Source organism: Callithrix jacchus, chromosome 6, assembly GCF_049354715.1.
Source record: "Callithrix jacchus isolate 240 chromosome 6, calJac240_pri, whole genome shotgun sequence".
NCBI lineage: Eukaryota > Metazoa > Chordata > Mammalia > Primates > Cebidae > Callithrix > Callithrix jacchus.
The window spans coordinates 87,468,703-87,486,852 of NC_133507.1; the positions used below are offsets into that span (position 1 = coordinate 87,468,703).

The window sequence follows — 18,150 nt, forward strand, 5'->3', positions numbered from 1 at the left end:
AGCCCCCAGAAGCATGCCAACAAATAAAACCCAAAGTCAAAGGTCAAACCACACACTTGATCTCTCAAGTTGCCTGCCTCCTCTTTCAAGTGTACTTTACTTCTTCTCATTCCTGCTAGAAAACTTAATAAACTTTCACTCCTGCTCTAAAACTTGATCTTGATCTCTCCTGCCTTATGCCCCTCAGTTGAATTATTTCTTCTGAAGAGGCAAGAATTGAGGTTGTGGCACACCCATATGGATTCTCTACTGGTAACATTAGCAAGCAGGAAAAATAAATTTGACCTTTGCTACTCTTTACTGCAGTTCCAACACAATTATTTTAATCATTTCATCACTTAAACCACACTTCCAAAGAGGGTATGAGATAAATTGTAATACAAAACTATTTGAGGAAGAATGATAGAAAGCATCAACATAGTAAATACAGATGAGAAACCCAATTAGAATTTATGAAATGTTTTTGTTACTTCAAAATTGATCAAATTTTTCTCAGAACTTCTTAGTAACAGAAGCAAAATTGGAAGCTGCATGGGGTTTGCAAATAAAATTAACACACTCATACAAACACATTCTAAAAGAGTCTGTTTGAGTGAAGTTATACATTTTATTTTTTTCTGTCATCCATGCTGGAGTGCAGCAGCATGATCATGGCTCATTGTAGCCTCAAACTCCCAGGTTCCAGCAATCCTCCCACCTCAGCTTTTCGAATAGCTGGGACTAGAGGCATGCACCACCATGCCCAGATAATTTTTGTGTGTATGTATTTCTTGCAGAGGTGGGGTTTCACCATGTTGCCCAGGCTGGTCTTAAACTCGTGGACTGAAGCAATCCTCCTGCCTTACCTTCCCAAAGTGCTGGGATTACAGGCATGAACCACTGTGCCTGGTTTATTCATTTTTCAATTTGACTTAAGTAAGGACCATTTCTCTGACTAATATGTATAAAATTTTGGAAGTTAAAAAAGTTTGGAGATAACAGTATGTTCTGAGAGAGCAAAACAGATGCTCTTTTATCGATAAAGATGTACCCAAAGGTTAAGGAAGCTAAGTTACCTACAGGTCAGGTCATGGGTTCTGTGACAAGCCAGCATGGCAAATTTCTTAAATTCCTGTGGCTCTAAACTCCCTAACCATAGGAGCTGTCACACCCTTCATAACTCTGATTTACAACCCAGACCACTGAAAAGACTTCAAATAAAATGTGGCAATGCATCTGTCGTAAGGTTTGAGACTGGGAAAGTTATAAATATTTTGTTTAGGAAGTTTCAGATCTACAAAACTCACTTTGTCATTTTAAGAAATAGTTTTTACTATCTATATCACACATTACATTTGAGACCAAACACATCTGATTTAACTAATGCAGCATTCAAAGACAAAAATGCAGAAAACTAAAGGAACTTTGTTCCATAGGTGTAGTATAACAAGAAATATTTGGTTTTTGTTCCCAGCTCAGGGCACAGGCTTCTAAAACCCTTGGATATCCCAAGTGGTAAAAGTGCATTTTGTTATTCATAACAAGCCCCCTTAGATCACAAGAGAGTTGATGCTAATGAAGTGACTTAGGTTGTGGCCCTGAGAGACTTCTCAGGGTGAGGGGCTGCTCATCAAAAAGACAAGTGATTAGAGGGACAAGGGGTGAAATTTTAGCTCTACCCCCTGACTTCCCAGAGGGAGAGGAGGGCTGGGATTGAGCTTTATAAAAACTCTTGAACAGTAAGACTCAGAGAGCTTCTGGGCTGATGAACATATCTAAGTGCCAAGACAGTGGCAGGCTCAGAGAAGGCAAGGAAGCTCCCCATTCCCGTGCCCTACGTATCTTTCATTGGCTGTTTCTGAACTGTATCTCTATAATAAACTGGTAAACATAAAGTAAAGTTCTGCAAGCTGCTTTAGCAAATGATGGAACCTGTGGAGGGCACTGTGGAAATCCCTGAATTTACAGGTGGGCTGTCAGAGTAAGGGTGGTTTCTAGGACTTTTGACTGGCATCTGACATGGAGGCAGTCTTGTGGGCCAGAATGTAAATTATATTACTATGTGGTTTTTCAAAGACAGGTAGAAAACCCTCGCATCTATGGTTGATAAATTTTCTTTTAGAAATTTAAAATAAGTTTATTCCTTTTACTTTTCTAAACAAGACTGAATATTTAGTCTTTCTCTTATCTTTTATTTTTCCTTAGTAACAATAATGAGAGGTGGCTGGTTTGAAATTTCAGTGATCTTTATGTGACATATGTGTATTTACTGGGCAACAAAGCTCTTGCACATTTAATAAATTGCAACAGAGCTGTAAACTTTTAAATGGTCAAAGGAAACCTTTTTGCAGGTTTTATTGGCTTCATAAATAAATCTCACTGAATAACATTACTTTACCATTTCCCTAGCTTGTACGTAACCATTCTAACATCTCTTTAGAGGATGATAAATATTAAGAACAAAATAACAGGATTAGAATGCAGTTTATGTTCTGAAAGGAAACTGAATAAAATGAAAAAAAAAATCCACAGCTAAGAGAAACACGTATTCCCTGGTCAAATTAAATGCGATTCTTTTTTCAGCTTTTTGTTTGTTTATATGTTGAGATATTTGAATGTCTGAATTGGCTTCTAACAAATGAACACAAATGAAGGATTTATCACAGAACAATTTTGAACATTTTTAAATGCAATTCGGGAATGTTCAGATGAGAACTCTCTCCATCAGAATACGCACTGCTCTAGGTAATTCTGATAGCCTGATCAAGTGTACTGTGTTTTGAGAACCTACTGGTGTGGGAGGAGATTCTTGGTTTTGACCTTTACTGGACCTGGCTGTCAAAGATTCTGGCCCTGGGTTTCAGACCCAAGCAAATTAGCCCTGGAGCTTCTTGGGAAAGTCTTTGACTCAAGTCCTACACGGAGCCTGACTCCACGTGTGCTGCTCCAAAAATACTACTTTCAGATTTTGGACTGTTCCTTTCTTCAGTAATGCCTGTAAATTTCTGGTCTATGAAGATTTCTATTTACTTATTTTTAACTGCTTCTATATGTTTGTTAATTTTTTTTCAATCATTTCTCTGTATTTGTCATAGAAAGGAAGATTTTCAGTTTGTACTCAATGTGTTATCCTTTTTTAATTTTTTAGGATGGATTCTCACTCTGTTGCCCAGGCTGGAGTTCAGAGGCATGATCTCGGCTCACTGCAAGCTCCACCTCCTGGATTCAAGTGATTCTTGACTAAACTCTGACCTGTTTTCTCTCTTTCCCAAATTCCTAAGAGGCCTGGGAAGTAACAGTCTAAAAAACATAAAATCTCACCAGATGGGTTTTATTTAATCCTATATAACACAGCTTACTTTTCAACCTTAGTCTGGCATAACATCAAATGACAGATAAAGACAAAATATTTTACCCCAAAATATGTCACTTTGCAGTATTTTGAGTGGCCCTACAAAGTCCTCTATTGTGGGAGAAAATTTGTGTCTGTAAAGAATCTCTATAAATATAATGAAATCTTTCCCTTTTCAGTCCCTTCCAAACCAGAAGAGATGAACTGAGATACTAGAACCCTGTACAGGTGTGAATAGAAAACATTTGTCATCTATTATCTCTAAGGGTAGCCACCTAAGAGACTTTATCTACGTAATAAGAACCTTGGGTTATATCACCCTTTATCTTAACCCAGACACTCCTTTCTATTGATTCCAGGTTTTTAGATAATAACTTAACTCTTCCAACCAATTGCCAATCAGAAAGTCTTTGATTCCACCTACAATCCTATGACCTATAAACTCCTACTGTTCACCCACGCTAGTGTCCAACCCTCAACCCCAAACCAATGAATATCTCACATGTATAGATTGATGTATTTTGTCAACCCAACCACCTTGGACACATGTTCTTAACACCTCTTGAGACTGTGGATTATGACCACTCATATTTGGCTCAGAATATTTTACAGAATAACTTACTTTTCACATATTTTACAGAATTTGGCTCTCTTCATGGTCAGGTGATTAGAAGGGTAAAACAGATGACTTTTTATTTTTTGCCACTGGGAGATTAGAATTTTTTTCTTTTTTCCTTTTTTTTTTTTTTTTTTTTTTCAGGTAGAGTCTTACTCTGTAGCCCAGGCTGGAGTAGTGTCGTGATCTCTGCCTCCTGGCTCCCGGTTCAAGCAATTCTCCTACCTCAGCCTCCTAAATAGCTGGGATTACAGGCACGAGCCACCATGCCCAGTTAATTTTTTTGTATATTTTAGTAGAGACGGGGTTTCAACTTTTTGGCCAGTCTGATCTTGAACTCCTGACCTCGTGATCCGCCCGCCTCTGCCTCCCGAAGAACTGGGTTTACAGGCATGAGCCACCGTGTCCGGCCTAGGATTTGTTTTACTTTTTTTTTTTGACAAAGGCAATTACCACTTGTCTATCTGCCATCCAACTCTCCAGATATCATTAATATCATCTCCTTTGTCATTCTATTTTTTTTCAGAGTTTAGATTTTATAGTTGTTTTTTTTTCTATTCCATTCAGAATTCTTTAGTGAGACTTTAGAAAAAAGAGTAGTTACATGCATGTGTTCAGGCCTAAATCAATTGGAAAATTATGTTTCTTTGGTAGTGTGATTAATTTTATATTTCTTTGTATTTTACTTAGGTACATGGATTACTTTTGGATTTATTTGCATCTTCATTTACTGGCAGTCCATAAAGATAAGGATGGTGATTGTTCTTATTCTTTTTTTTTTTTTGTGACAGGGTGTCACACTGTCATCCAGGCTGAGGAACAGTGACATGATTTTGGCTCACTGCAGCCTTGACCTCCAAGGCTCAAGCTAACCTCCCACCTCAGCCTCTCAACTAGCTGGGACTACAGCTGTGTACCACCATGCTTGGCTAATTTTTGACTTTTTTTTTGTGCAGAGATGGTATCTCACTATGTTGGCCAGGTTGGTCTCGAACTCCTGAGCTCAAACAGTCCACCCGCCTCAGACTGTCAAACTGCTGGGATTATAGGTGTGCGTCACCATGCTCAGCCCTCATTCACTTTTATGTCCTCAGAGCTCCCACAAGTCATGACATACAGCAAAGAATCAGTAATTACTGTTTAAATAAGCAAGATACTCTCCAGATTTTAATGGTTTGCCAGTTGCCATAGTTTTTTCTACACATTAAGTCCAGCTTTCCTCACTCCATTTCCCTTCTAGCCATGTTGATTTTCTCTCTAATTACTGGTCAAGATTCAAGTGGAATGAAGCCATAAAGGTATTTTTATATTTGCTTGCAAGAGAATAAGCTTTCACAAAGGATTTGAAAACTTGAGTTTTCCCTAAGTCCTGCAAAATATCCAAATAGCACCACTCCAATTATCAAAATATCAATAATGTTTTTGTTCAGTACCTTAAATTTAAACAATGCTGAATATTTAAGCCAATTAAATAAATAACTTTTTCCAAAATGTTAACACATTTACCATCTAAAACTATCTTAAATACTACCAATAGTATATATAACTCTCTTTAATATAGCACGATTTAGACTAAAAACATTATCAGCTATGTCATTTTCAGTAACACGAAGCTAAAATTTAAATAGATCATCAAAGATTGAATTGAAATGAACAAAAACATGATTGGTGTTTTACACCTTTAGCATGTCAAAATGTTAATTTTATTAAATAGTGAAATTATAACAATTTTATTTCAGTCGATTTTTATGAAATTTATTCAATTATAAAAATAGAATGCATGTGTTTTTTATGAGTGTGATAAATATTACTTTTAAAGTATACAAGAAAAAATGATAACATATATTTAATTTTTATATAAATAACCTTATCATGCTCACAATAGCAATCTTTGAATTAACAAGTTTAAGTTAAAAGTATTCTTCCTCTTTACTGTTATAGATTAAAATAGAAAATCATGATGTTCTTCAATAAGATTTTGACTTTATAACCTGTGTTCGTAACTAAATTATAGTATCTTTACAATTCACTTGGAACAATTTCAGTGTTTTCTACTTACCTACAATGTCCTTCATAAGGCCTACAATACTCTCATCTCCTGTAATCCAAGGACGCTTCCCTATTTCATGACCATAGGCTGCTCTGAAATTGGAAAATGGAAAAACATTTCTTTTGTGTGCATGTGTGTGATTATTTCAAATATCAGCTTTAGCAAATAAACATTTCTACGTGGATCTTTCAATGTGTTAGTAATTTATATAAAATCAAGCTTTTTTAAAACAAAATATATAATATTTGGGATCAATGTCTTTTAACTTATTTTTACATTTCTTTTATTTTCTTTTTGTTAGAAAGCAGGGAGATTGTTTATATATTATTTTAATATTTTGCTACAGTCTAGAGTCTAATTGTTTTGGTCTTAATTATTTTGACATTTTAAAAATTATTTGGACACTGCTTTTATGCCTGTAGAATGTAGTATCTACACTAAAACTTACATATTTTTTTGTAAGGCTAGAGACTAAAATAATTATAAATTGACACTTAAAAATGGGTATAAATCTGTAAATTTAATAGAAGTATATAAAATATGATAATACTCATACCATTTTATAGGTAAATAACAAAATTTAGGAATAATCAAAGCCAGCACTACTTGGCTTAACCTATTTGGTAGCAATTTAATCTGTCACATTTCAGTTCAATTTTATTAGTCTAGTCAATATCCCAGGAGTCATAGCAGAAAAATGCAAAATACATAGAGTACTGCAAGTTTTAAGAAATTTCAGTGAAATGAAGAAGGCAAATACAGGAAAACATAAAAGAAGAAGAAATTAAAACGGAGGATTAAGGTGAAGTGCCTCTGAGTGCTGTTACGTTGTTGTATCTTATGACGCTCTGAATCTGATAGTTCTGTAAGCAGGCAGGGGGTCTCCAGGGATCATAACATTTATTTTATTTTTAAAATTTTTACCAGGGACCTTTAGATGTAAGTCATCAGCCAGTTTTACAGCCACCTGCCCTGACGCCTGTTTTTTTCCCAAGCCTGGTGTGGATGCTGTCACCTTGTTGGTTGGAGCCAGCTTCTAACAGACCCCCGAAACTCAGAGAGGAGCCCAGGTGAATTTTGCTCATTACCATGCTAAAGTCTCCATCCTAGGGAGGAGCTATAGCTTCATTACCATAACAAGCGACTTACGCACTGGAATGATTACTCACTGCATCTGTGCAACTGGGTCCCTTCCTCTACATGCGATGATGTACCTTCTCCTCTATTACTCCATAAAATGCCCCTGTCACTTTCCCTCTGGGAGATACTGCTTTTGTGAAAATTCCCAGTGTCCTCCTTACTTGTGCCAAGTAATCAAACTCCTATTGATCAAAACCTGCTCTCTTTTTTTTAACAACAGAAAAATCGTTTATTTTACATAATATTTTAGAATTAAGCAATATTTTAAAATTTATTTGATAATAAACAAATACCCCAAAGGCAATTTCACAATTAAAAAGATAAACATTAAATATTTGAGTCACTATATCTTCCTCTGACTTTTTATTATTATTATGCTTTAAATTCTGGGCTACAGGTGCAGAACGTGCAGGTTTGTTACATAAGTATACACGTGCCATGGTGGTTTGCTGCACCCATCAACCTGTCACCTACATTAGATATTTCTCCTAATGCTAACCCTCCCCTAACCTCACACCCCCAACAGGCCCTGGTGTGTAATGTTCCCCTCCCTCTGTCCACGTGTTTTCATTGTTCAACTCCCACATATGAGTGAGAACATGTGGTGTTTGGTTTCCTGTTCCTGTGTTAGCTTGCAGAGAATGATGGTTTTCAGCTTCATCCATGTCCCTGGAAAGACCTTTATTACTCAACACACTAACGAACCCCATTTTTTCTGGGTAACAGTTCTTAATTCTATAGGAATTCAAAAGCTTTGTCAGCTTGAAGGAAAGCAATGAAAATGTGCTTTGTGTATAGTACCAACTTGGGTTTGAATTCGTGTCAATAAACTGGCGGTGGTGGGCTGGTAAACATGCTCTAAGTGGGGTGGAAAGACCGGGGACTGGAGCACTGTTTTTCCTCCTTTGCAGGTTCCCAGGATATAAATACTCCCATCATGGGTGATTTCACACTACCAGCAAAAATTTTGAGTATTTAATAATTGGCTTTTGTCATCTAGTATAAGCCAGCTCCAGGTCACTACTGGTCATGAGACCACATTTATTAGAAGCTACCGGGCTTCATTTTTCACATTTGTGCAAGTAAATGGGTAACACTATGGACCTTAAAGGATTTCCATGAGAAATAAATGAGGTAACACATGAAAGAGACAGTTGCATAGCACCCGGTTCTGAGTCCTCTTTCCTGCTGTGAATCTAATGCGTAAGCTCCCTTCATTAGCATGTGGATAGAAGACAATTTTTAAACTAACATTTCTATTACCACATAAACTAAGATGAAGGAAGAGGACTTTCATTGAAAATAAACATAGACTGCTAAGAACTAAGGGTGGAAGAAAGGGGCATTTGTTAGTTATTATTATTCATATTAGTATTAGATAGCCTGCAGTTTGCCTCTTCCTTGATTTCCAATATAAATGCTAAAGACAAAAATCATTATCATTAAATGGTAGTTAAAGGCAGATACTTGGATCCTTTTTTATTTTAATCACATAGAGCTCCATAGCCTTTGCTGATAGCACAATACATCTTATTACATTTAGGTAGTAAAATTCTATGTTCTGCCTCAGAGAATTTATATCTCAGAATATTATACCACCTACTCCTCACTCTGGTAGACACGGTGTTAATAATCTTTAAGGATATGTTTCTTCCTGAAATGCTTTTGGCATCTCCCTCCCTTTAAAATACTACACAGAGTCTGCTTCTTCATTTTGTTAGCCCACTAGCCTAAGGTAGTGAAATGTATTTAGAAAGTGTTACCCAAATAGACCCAAAGTAAAGTGGCCTGTCATTAGAAAGAGTTGATGTAGATTAAAGTGCAGTTATAAACATCAGTATTAGAGTTAAGAAAAAATATTATATTGCTCATACAAAACTACTTAAAGTAGTTGCAGCATAGATGCAATCTTCTTTTACAAATGCTGGAAAGGAAAAGAGAGCATGGAAGAGAGTTAACTCACCTACAGGATAAATCATTGCAGTGAGTGGGTGTTTTTTGAGACCTCTACTAGGAGTGTTTACTCATGAAATTAGAATTGCAGGATGTAAAATTGAATTAGGAAGTTAAAAGAAACTTGGGTCCTATTTAAAGTAGGACCATGCTTTAACCATTCCACAAAATGAAAAATGGACTATTTTGAGAAAGCTTCCTTTCATAAGTAAATAATTAAGATTTCACAGCCTGCCTTAATTACATTATAATTTTTTTCCATGACCCAATTGATGATTAGCTGATGAAGATTTAGGGGTCCAGGGACAATGACTCGTGCCTGTAATCCCAGCATTTTGAGAGGTCAAGGCCGGTTGGTTGCCTAAGCCCAGGTGTTTGAGACCAGCCTGGGCAATGTAGGGAGATACTGTCTCTTCAAAATTAAAGAAAAAATTAGCCAAGCTTGATGGCATGTGCCTGTAGTCGCACCTACTCAGGAGACTGAGGTGGGAGGATACCCTGGGCTTGGGAGTTTGAGGCTGCAGTGAGCTATGATCACACCACTGCACTGTAGCCCGGGCAACAGAGTGGGACCCTGACTCCAAAAACAAACAAACAAACAAATAAATAAAAAGAATGTTAATTAGAAAAACAAAGACAAATAAAGATGTTGTGAAAAATCTTTGAAACATGCCATACTATGTATTTTTTTATGCTCTCTTATCCTAACACTATTGTTTTTAAAGGAAGCAATGCTTAAATTAAAGGAGACTAGAGGGGTCTGCAGGAGGCATCTGCATCTCCCTGGCATGTTTTATCAGTGGCCTGTCAGCACAACATGCTGCCATGTAAAGTAAACTAAGTGATTTATTCCTGATATGTAATTCGAAAAGATATTTTCATCTTTATATAACCTTACCTAAACTGTCAGAGTTCTTACAAGAATCCCTGTACAGGCAAAACTGTAGTAGGTTTTTGCTCTTATGAAAAAGAGAGAACACATGTTATGCAGCAGATTTGACAATGTAAATGACCTAAATGTTGTGATTCTATTTTTAGGACATACTACCCATTTCCCAGCTTATCATAATGCTGTTCAGGAGTGATATGTCCTTCTGTTCTAGCTGAATTGTGGCATCATGATCATTAACCACTGTTATTCTTCATTAAATAACCTAGGTCATTAGTAAATATTTAATATAAAATATTTCCCCCAAATACTTTATGCTTACTGCCTACTCATTCCAACAGACCCATAGAGTTCAGGCATATTGTTGCTTCTTATTGTTACAAAACCTTTTTGCTTATAATTATTAAGCATCAAACAAATGTAATCACCAAAAAAGTTTTCTGTTTCAGAATATTGAAATTGTCTAAATATTGCCATTTTGAAAAACAAATGTCTTCTTCAATATGTTATTAATCTTTAGAAATCCTGTAGAGTTGAAAATAAAAATGCAAAACTATGGTAATAGCATTTTAAAACTAATGTAGAGGTAAAAGCTTCTAAGAAAACTATTTTCACAGGTTGCCTTAACTAAGCGTGTTTCAGAAATCATTTGGTTCTGATATCATCTGAAAGTGTCTCCTTAAAATCCATGTGAAAACTTGATCTGCCAGTGTAACAGTTAAGGGGTAGAGTCTTTAGGAGGTGATTCAGTCATAAGGGCAGTGCCCTCATGAATGGGATTAGGACCCTTATAAAAGAGATGGGAGGCAGGTGTTTGCCTCTTCTGCCATGAGAGGATGTAGCAAAAAGTACCATCTTGGGAGCAGAGAGCAGACCTCATCAGACACTAAATCTGCCAGCACCTTGATCTTAGATGTCTAAGCCTCCAGAACTATAAGAATATTAATCTCTCTTTTCTAGAAATTATCCAGTCTCAGGTACTTTGTATAGCAACAGGAACAAACTAAGACAGATCCTAAAATATTTTTAGTTGTACCTCTATTCTTGGCTTTCCCTTAGTATAAAAAATCAAAGATGGTAGCCATAAATTACAAAATTAGGCTGTATTATGACAAAAAATCAGTTATGCAATACTTAAGTATGGTAGGCAGTATATCTACAATTGGCCATAAAACTGGAAAAGGTGGAATCCATGAGCCAAATGGCATTTCCTACTTTACAATATTTGGATGGAGAGAAATTTGACATCTATATGCCTGTGTAAAATCTTGCTTTGCAGACTCAAGATGGTGCGGTGAGAACAACCCAGGATTGAAGCTCTTGGTGAATGCGTGGAGGGTGAGTCAGGGCCGCATTTCCAGATGGATCTTTGTTGCCCACAGAACGGGGAAATTCCCAGGTATAAAAGAGATGTGGGATGCCAGCAAAGCGGTTTTGGCTGGGGCAGCCTGTGGCCGGTGCAGCCAGCAGCTGGTGCTGCAGTGCAGCGGTGCTCCACAGTGCTCCACACAAAGCACACTGGTCTGGATGCCCTGTTGAACCAGCAATATGAGACTTGAGAGGGCAAATTGGCATATCCATCTGATTGAACAGGACTTGGACAGTGAGCCAGGCCAGGAGATTCCAGGGAAACCGCGTTTGGGCCAGGGCAGTGGGACAAACAAAATGGCAATTCAAAACGCTCTGGGTGGAGAGTTTCACTGTGGTCACAGCTGAACCCAGGATGGTGCAGCTCGGTGGGGGAAGGGCGTTTGCCATTACCAAGGCAACCCGCCCCTACTGAGGTATACTCCCATTGCTGACACAGCCTGCCATTGCCAAGGCAACCCGCCACAACAGAGAGACTCTGCTGCAGGGCATAGCCCGTGGCAGCAGGGCAGAGACGGCAGCAACAGGGCAGAGCCTGCAGCAACAGGGTGGACCTCACACCAGCAGGGCGAGCCTCAGCAGGCAAATAGTGACTAGACTGCCTCCTAGCTGGGCAGGACAGCACAATGGACACATAAAGAAAACCCCAACCCCCCGAGACAGAGCATCTGAGAAAAAAAGGTTTTTTTTTTATGAGTTCTGCTGCAGCAGAATTAAATGTAGCAGCCTAACAGCCCTGAATGAACAACAGAGCTCACAGATCAGCACTTGAGCTCCTATAAAGTACAGACTGTCTCCTTAAGCAGCTCCCTGACCCCTCTATATCCAGAAGATTGACATTTCACAGGCATCATCCTGGGACAAAGATAGCAGAAAAAGAAACTGGTAGCATCCCTCACTGTTCCGCAGCCGCTATAGGTGCACCCCAGACAAGCAGGACCTGGAGTGGACCTCAGCAGTTGTACAGTGGAGGGGCTAGACTGGTAGAAGGAAAACCAAGTAACAGAAATACTTCATCATCAACAATCTAGGCCTCCACTCAGAGACCCAACCAAAATGTCAGCAACTACACAGACGACAGGTGGATAAATCCACAAAGATGGGAAGAAACCAGTGCAAAAAGGAGAAAAACACCTGAAATCAGATCACTGCGACTCCTTCAAAGGACCAAAACTCCTCACCAGCAAGGGAACAAAGCTGGACGAAGAATGACTGTGACGAAATGATTGAATTAGACTTCAGAAGGTGGATAATGAGAGACTTTTGTGAGCTAAAAGAACATGTTTTAAATCAATGCAAAGAAACTAAGAACCTTGAAAAAAGATTTGAGGAAATGATAACAAGAGTGGATAACTTAGAGAGGAATATGAATGAATTGAAGGAGCAGAAAACCACAATACGAGAAATTCGCGAAGCATGCACAAGTTTCAACAGCCGAATTGACCAAAAAGAAGAAAGAATATCAGAAGTCAAAGATCAACTCAATGAAATAAAATGAGAAACAAAGATCAGAGAAAAAAGCACAAAAAGGAATGAACAAAGTCTCCAAGAAATGTGGGACTATGTGAAGAGACCTAACCTACATTTGATAGGTGTACCTGAATGTGACGAAGAAAATAAATACAAGCTGGAAAATACTCTTCAGGATATTATCTAGGAAAATTTTCCCCACCTAGCAAGGAAGGCCAACACTCAAATGCAGGAAATACAGCGAACACCACAAAGATATTCCTCAAGAAGAGCAACCCCAAGGCACATAATCATCAGATTCACCATGGTTGAAATAAAGGAGAAAATACTAAGGGCAGCCAGAGAGAAAGGTCAGGTCACCCACAAAGGGAAGCCCATCAGACTCACAGCAGATCTCTTGGCAGAAACTTTACAAGCCAGAAGAGAGTGGGGGCCAATATTCAACATCCTTAAAGAAAAGAACTTTCAACCCAGAATTTTATATCCAACCAAACTGAGCTTCATAAGTGAAGGAAAAATAAAATCCTTTGCGAACAAGCAAGTACTCAGAGATTTTTTCACCACCAGGCCTGCTTTACAAGAGCTCCTAAAAGAGGCACTACACATAGAAAGGAACAACCAGTACCAGCCATTCCAAAATCACACTAAATGCTAAAGAGCATCAACATAATGAAGAATCTACATCAACTAATGGGCAAAACAGCCAGCTAGCATCAAAATGGCAGTATCAAATTCACACATAATAATATTAACCCTAAATGTAAATGGACTAAATGCACCAATCAAAAGACACAGACTGGCAAATTGGATAAAAAACCAAAACCCATCAGTGTGCTGTATCCAGGAAACCCATCTCACATGCATGGATACACAAAGGCTCTAAATAAAGGGATGGAGGAAGATTTACCAAGCAAATGGAGAGCAAAAAAAAAGCTGGAGTTGCAATTCTCATCTCTGATAAAATAGACTTTAAAGCAACAAAGATCAAAAGAGTCAAAGAAGGCCATTACATAATGGTAAAAGGATCGATACAACAAGAAGAGCTAACAATCCTAAACAATACAGGAGCACCCAGATATATAAGGAAAGTTCTTAATGACTTACAAAGAGACTTAGACTCCCACACAATAATAGTGAGAGACTTTAACACTCCACTGTCAATATTAGACAGATCAACCAGACAGAAAATCAACAAGGATATCCAGGGCTTGAACTCAGGCCTGGAACAAGCAAACCTGATAGATATTTACAGAACTCTCCACCCCAAATCCACAGAATATACATTCTTCTCAGCACCACATCATACCTACTCTAAAATTGACCACATAATTGGAAGTAAAGCACTCCTCAGCAAATGCAAAACAACTGAAATCATAACAAACAGTCTCTCAGACCATAGTGCAATCAAGTTAGAACTCAGAATTCAGAAACCAACCCAGAACTGCACAGCTTCATGGAAACTGAACAACTGGCTCTTGAATGTTGACTGGATAAACAATGAAATGAAGGCAGAAATAAAGAAGTTCTTCAAAACCAATGAGAACGAAGATACAGCATACCAGAATCTCTGGGATACATTTAAAGCAGTCTCTAGAGGAAAATATATAGCTATAAGTGCCCATATGAGGAGAATGGAGAGATCCAAAATTGACACCCTATCGTCAAAATTGAAAGAGCTAGAGGAGCAAGATCAAAAATCTCAAAACCCAGCAGAAGACAAGAAATAACTAAGATCAGAGCTGAACTGAAGGAGATAGAGACATGAAAAACCCTTCAATAAATCAATAAATCCAAGAGCTGGTTTTTTGAAAAGATCAACAAAATAGACAAACCACTAGCCAGATTGATTAGAAAGAAAAGAGAGAACAACCAAATAGATGCAATAAAAAATGATAAAGGGGAAATCACCACAGATTCCACAGAAATTCAAACCATCATCAGAGAATATTAAAAACAACTCTATGCACATAAACTTGTAAACCTGGAAGAAATGAATAAATTCCTGGACTCCTGTGTCCTCCCAAGCCTAAACCAGGAGGAAGCTGAAACTATGAATAGACCAATAACAAGGTCAGTAGTCGAGGCAGCAATTAAGAGCCTACCACACAAAAAAAGCACAGGTCCAGACAGGTTCACAGCCAAATTCTACCAGACACACAAAAAGGAGCTGGTACCATTCCTTCTGAAACTATTCCAAATAATCCAAAAAGAGGGAATCCTTCCCAAATCATTTTATGAGACCAACATCATCCTGATACCAAAACCCGGCAGAGACCCAACAAGAAAAGAAAACTTCAGGCCAATATCCATGATGAACATAGATGCAAAAATCTTCAATAAAATATTGGCAAGCCGATTGCAACAGCAAATCAAAAAACTTATCCATCATGATCAAGTAGGATTCATCCAGGTGATGCAAGGCTTGTTCAATATACACAAGTCTATAAACATAATTCACCACATAAACAGAACCAAAAACAAAAACCACATGATTATCTCAATTGATGTGGAGAAGGTATTTGACAAAATTCAACAGCCCTTTATGCTAAAAACCCTCAATAAACTCAGTATCGATGGAACATATCTCAAAGTAATAAAAGCTACTTATGACAAACCAACAGCCAATATCATACTGAATAGGCAAAAACTGGAAGCATTCCCTTTGAAATCCGGCACTAGACAAGGATGCCCTCTGTCACCACTCCTATTCAATATAGTACTGAAGATCTAGCCTGAGCAATCAGACAAGTAAAAAAAATAAACGGCATTCATATAGGAAAGGTGGAAGCCAAATTGTCTCTATTTGCAGACAACATGATAGTATACCTAGAAGACCCCATTGCCTCAGCCCAAAAACTCCTGAAACTGATAAGCAAATTTAAGAAAGCCTCTGGATATAAAATCAATGTGCAAAAATCACAAGCATTCCTCTACACCAATAACAGACTTAAAGAAAGCCAAATCAAGAATGAACTGCCATTCACAATTGCTACAAAAAGAATAAAATACCTAGAAATACAACTCACAAGGAATGTAAGGGACCTCTTCAAGGAAAACTACAAACCACTGCTCAATGAAATAAGAGAGGACACAAACAGATGGAGAAACATTCCATGTTCATAGTTAGGAAGAATTAATACGTGAAAATGGCTATATTGCCCAAAGTAATTTACAGATTCAATGGTATTCCCATCAAGCTACCATTGATTTTCTTCACAGAACTGGAAAAAACCACCATGAACTTTATATGGAACCAAAAGAGAGCCCTCATAGCCAAGTCAGTTCTAAGCAAAAAGAACACAGTGGGGGGCATCACACTACTGGATTTCAAACTATACTACAAGGCTACAGTAATCAAAACAGCATGGTACTGGTACCAAAACAGAGATATAGACCATTGGAACAGAACAGAGGCATCGGAGGCAACACAACATATCTACAGCCATACAATCTTTGGTAAACCTGACACAAACAAGCAATGGGGAAAGGATTCCCTGTTTAATAAATGGTGTTGGGAAAACTGGCTAGCCATGTGCAGAAAGTAGAAACTGGACCCCTTCCTGACACCTTACACTAAAATTAACTCCAGACGGATTAAAGACTTAAACATAAGACCTGGCACCATAAAAATCCCAGAAGAAAATCTATGCAAAACCATCCAGGACATAGGCGTAGGCAAGGACTTCATGAAAAAAACGCCAAAAGCATTGGCAACAAAGGCAAAATAGACAAATCGGACGTAATGAAACTCCACAGCTTCTGCACGGCAAAAGAAACAGTCACTAGAGTGAATCGGCAACCAACAGAGTGGGAAAACATTTTTGCAGTTTTTCCATCTGACAAAGGGCTGATATCCAGAATTTACAAAGGACTCAAACAGATTTACTGGAAAAAAACAAACAAGCCTATTCAAAAATAGGCAAAGGATATGAACAGACACTTTATAAAAGAAGACATATATGAGGCCAACAATCATATGAAAAAATGCTCATCATCACTGGTCATCAGAGAAATGCAAATCAAAACCACATTGAGATACCATCTCACGCCAGTTAGAATGGCGATCATTAAAAAAATCTGGAGACAACAGATGCTGGAGAGGACGTGGAGAAAAAAGAACACTTTTACACTGTTGGTGGGAGTGTAAATTAGTTCAACCATTGTGGAAGACAGTGTGGCGATTCCTCAAGGCCTTAGAAATAGAAATTCCATTTGACCCAGCAATCCCATTACTGGGTATATATCCAAAAGACTATAAATCGTTCTACTATAAGGACACATGCACATGAATGTTCATTGCAGCACTGTTTACAATAGCAAAGACCTGGAACCAACCCAAATGCCCATTGATCATAGACTGGATTGGGAAAATGTGGCACATATACACCATGGAATATTATGCAGCAATCAGAAATGATGAGTTTGTGTCATTTGTAGGGACATGGATGAATCTGGAGAACAGCATTCTCAGCAAACTAACACAAGAACAGAAAATGAAATACTGCATATTCTCACTCATAGGCGGGTGATGAAAAATGAGAACACATGGACAAAGGGAGGGGAGTACTACACACCGGGGTCTATTGGGGGGAAAAGGGGAGGGCCAGTGGGGGGGGGAGCTGGGGAGGGATAGCCTGGGGAGAAATGCCAAATGTGGGTGAAGGGGAGAAAGGAAGCAAAACACACTGCCATGTGTACCTATGCAACTGTCTTGCATGTTCTGCACATGTACCCCAAAACCTAAAATGCAATAAAAAATTTAAAAAAATACCAAAAATAAATCTTGCTTTGCCAAAGCACTCTAATTTTATATTACTGTTAAGATTATAATTTTTTTTTTGAGACTGGGTCTCACTCTCTTGCCCAGGCTGGAGTGCAGCATCACAATCTAGGGTCACTGCAACCCGCCCCTTCCAGGCTCAAGCAATCCTCCCACCTCAACCTCCAGAGTAGCTGGGACTACAGGCATGTGCCACTAGGTCCAGCTAAATTTTTCTTGTGTACTTTGTAGAGATAGAGTTTTACCATGTTGCTCAAGCTGGTCTCGAACTCTTGAGCTCAAGTGATCTGCCTGCCTTGGCATCCCAAAGTATTGGGGATTACAGTATTGAACCATGGTGCCTGGTCAAGATTATACATTTTTAACATTACCTTTTTCAACTAAGCAACTACTTTCAATGTGCATTATAGTATTTAGTAAATGTGTAGCTGTTTTTTACTCAGCAATTCCCATAATCTATCAGTCAAGAAGAAAGGGGGTCACTGACCTGGCTTGAGTATCTGCCAAGAAGTAGAGTAGAAGTGGCACTGAGGGAGGCAAAGAGGAAGAAATG

At 38.2% G+C, this 18,150-nt stretch overlaps 1 protein-coding gene across 3 annotated transcripts in view; it reads right to left on the reverse strand.

Annotated features, from left to right (window-relative positions):
* Positions 1-18,150, reverse strand: part of KYNU (kynureninase) — a 170,131-nt gene that overhangs the window by 103,395 nt on the left and 48,586 nt on the right. For all 3 annotated transcript variants that reach the window (XM_008998944.5, XM_002749467.7, XM_008998943.4), the window contains one exon: positions 6,007-6,089. In XM_008998944.5, coding sequence (XP_008997192.4) covers positions 6,007-6,089 — 83 coding nt within the window. The remainder of the gene's footprint in view (positions 1-6,006; positions 6,090-18,150) is intronic.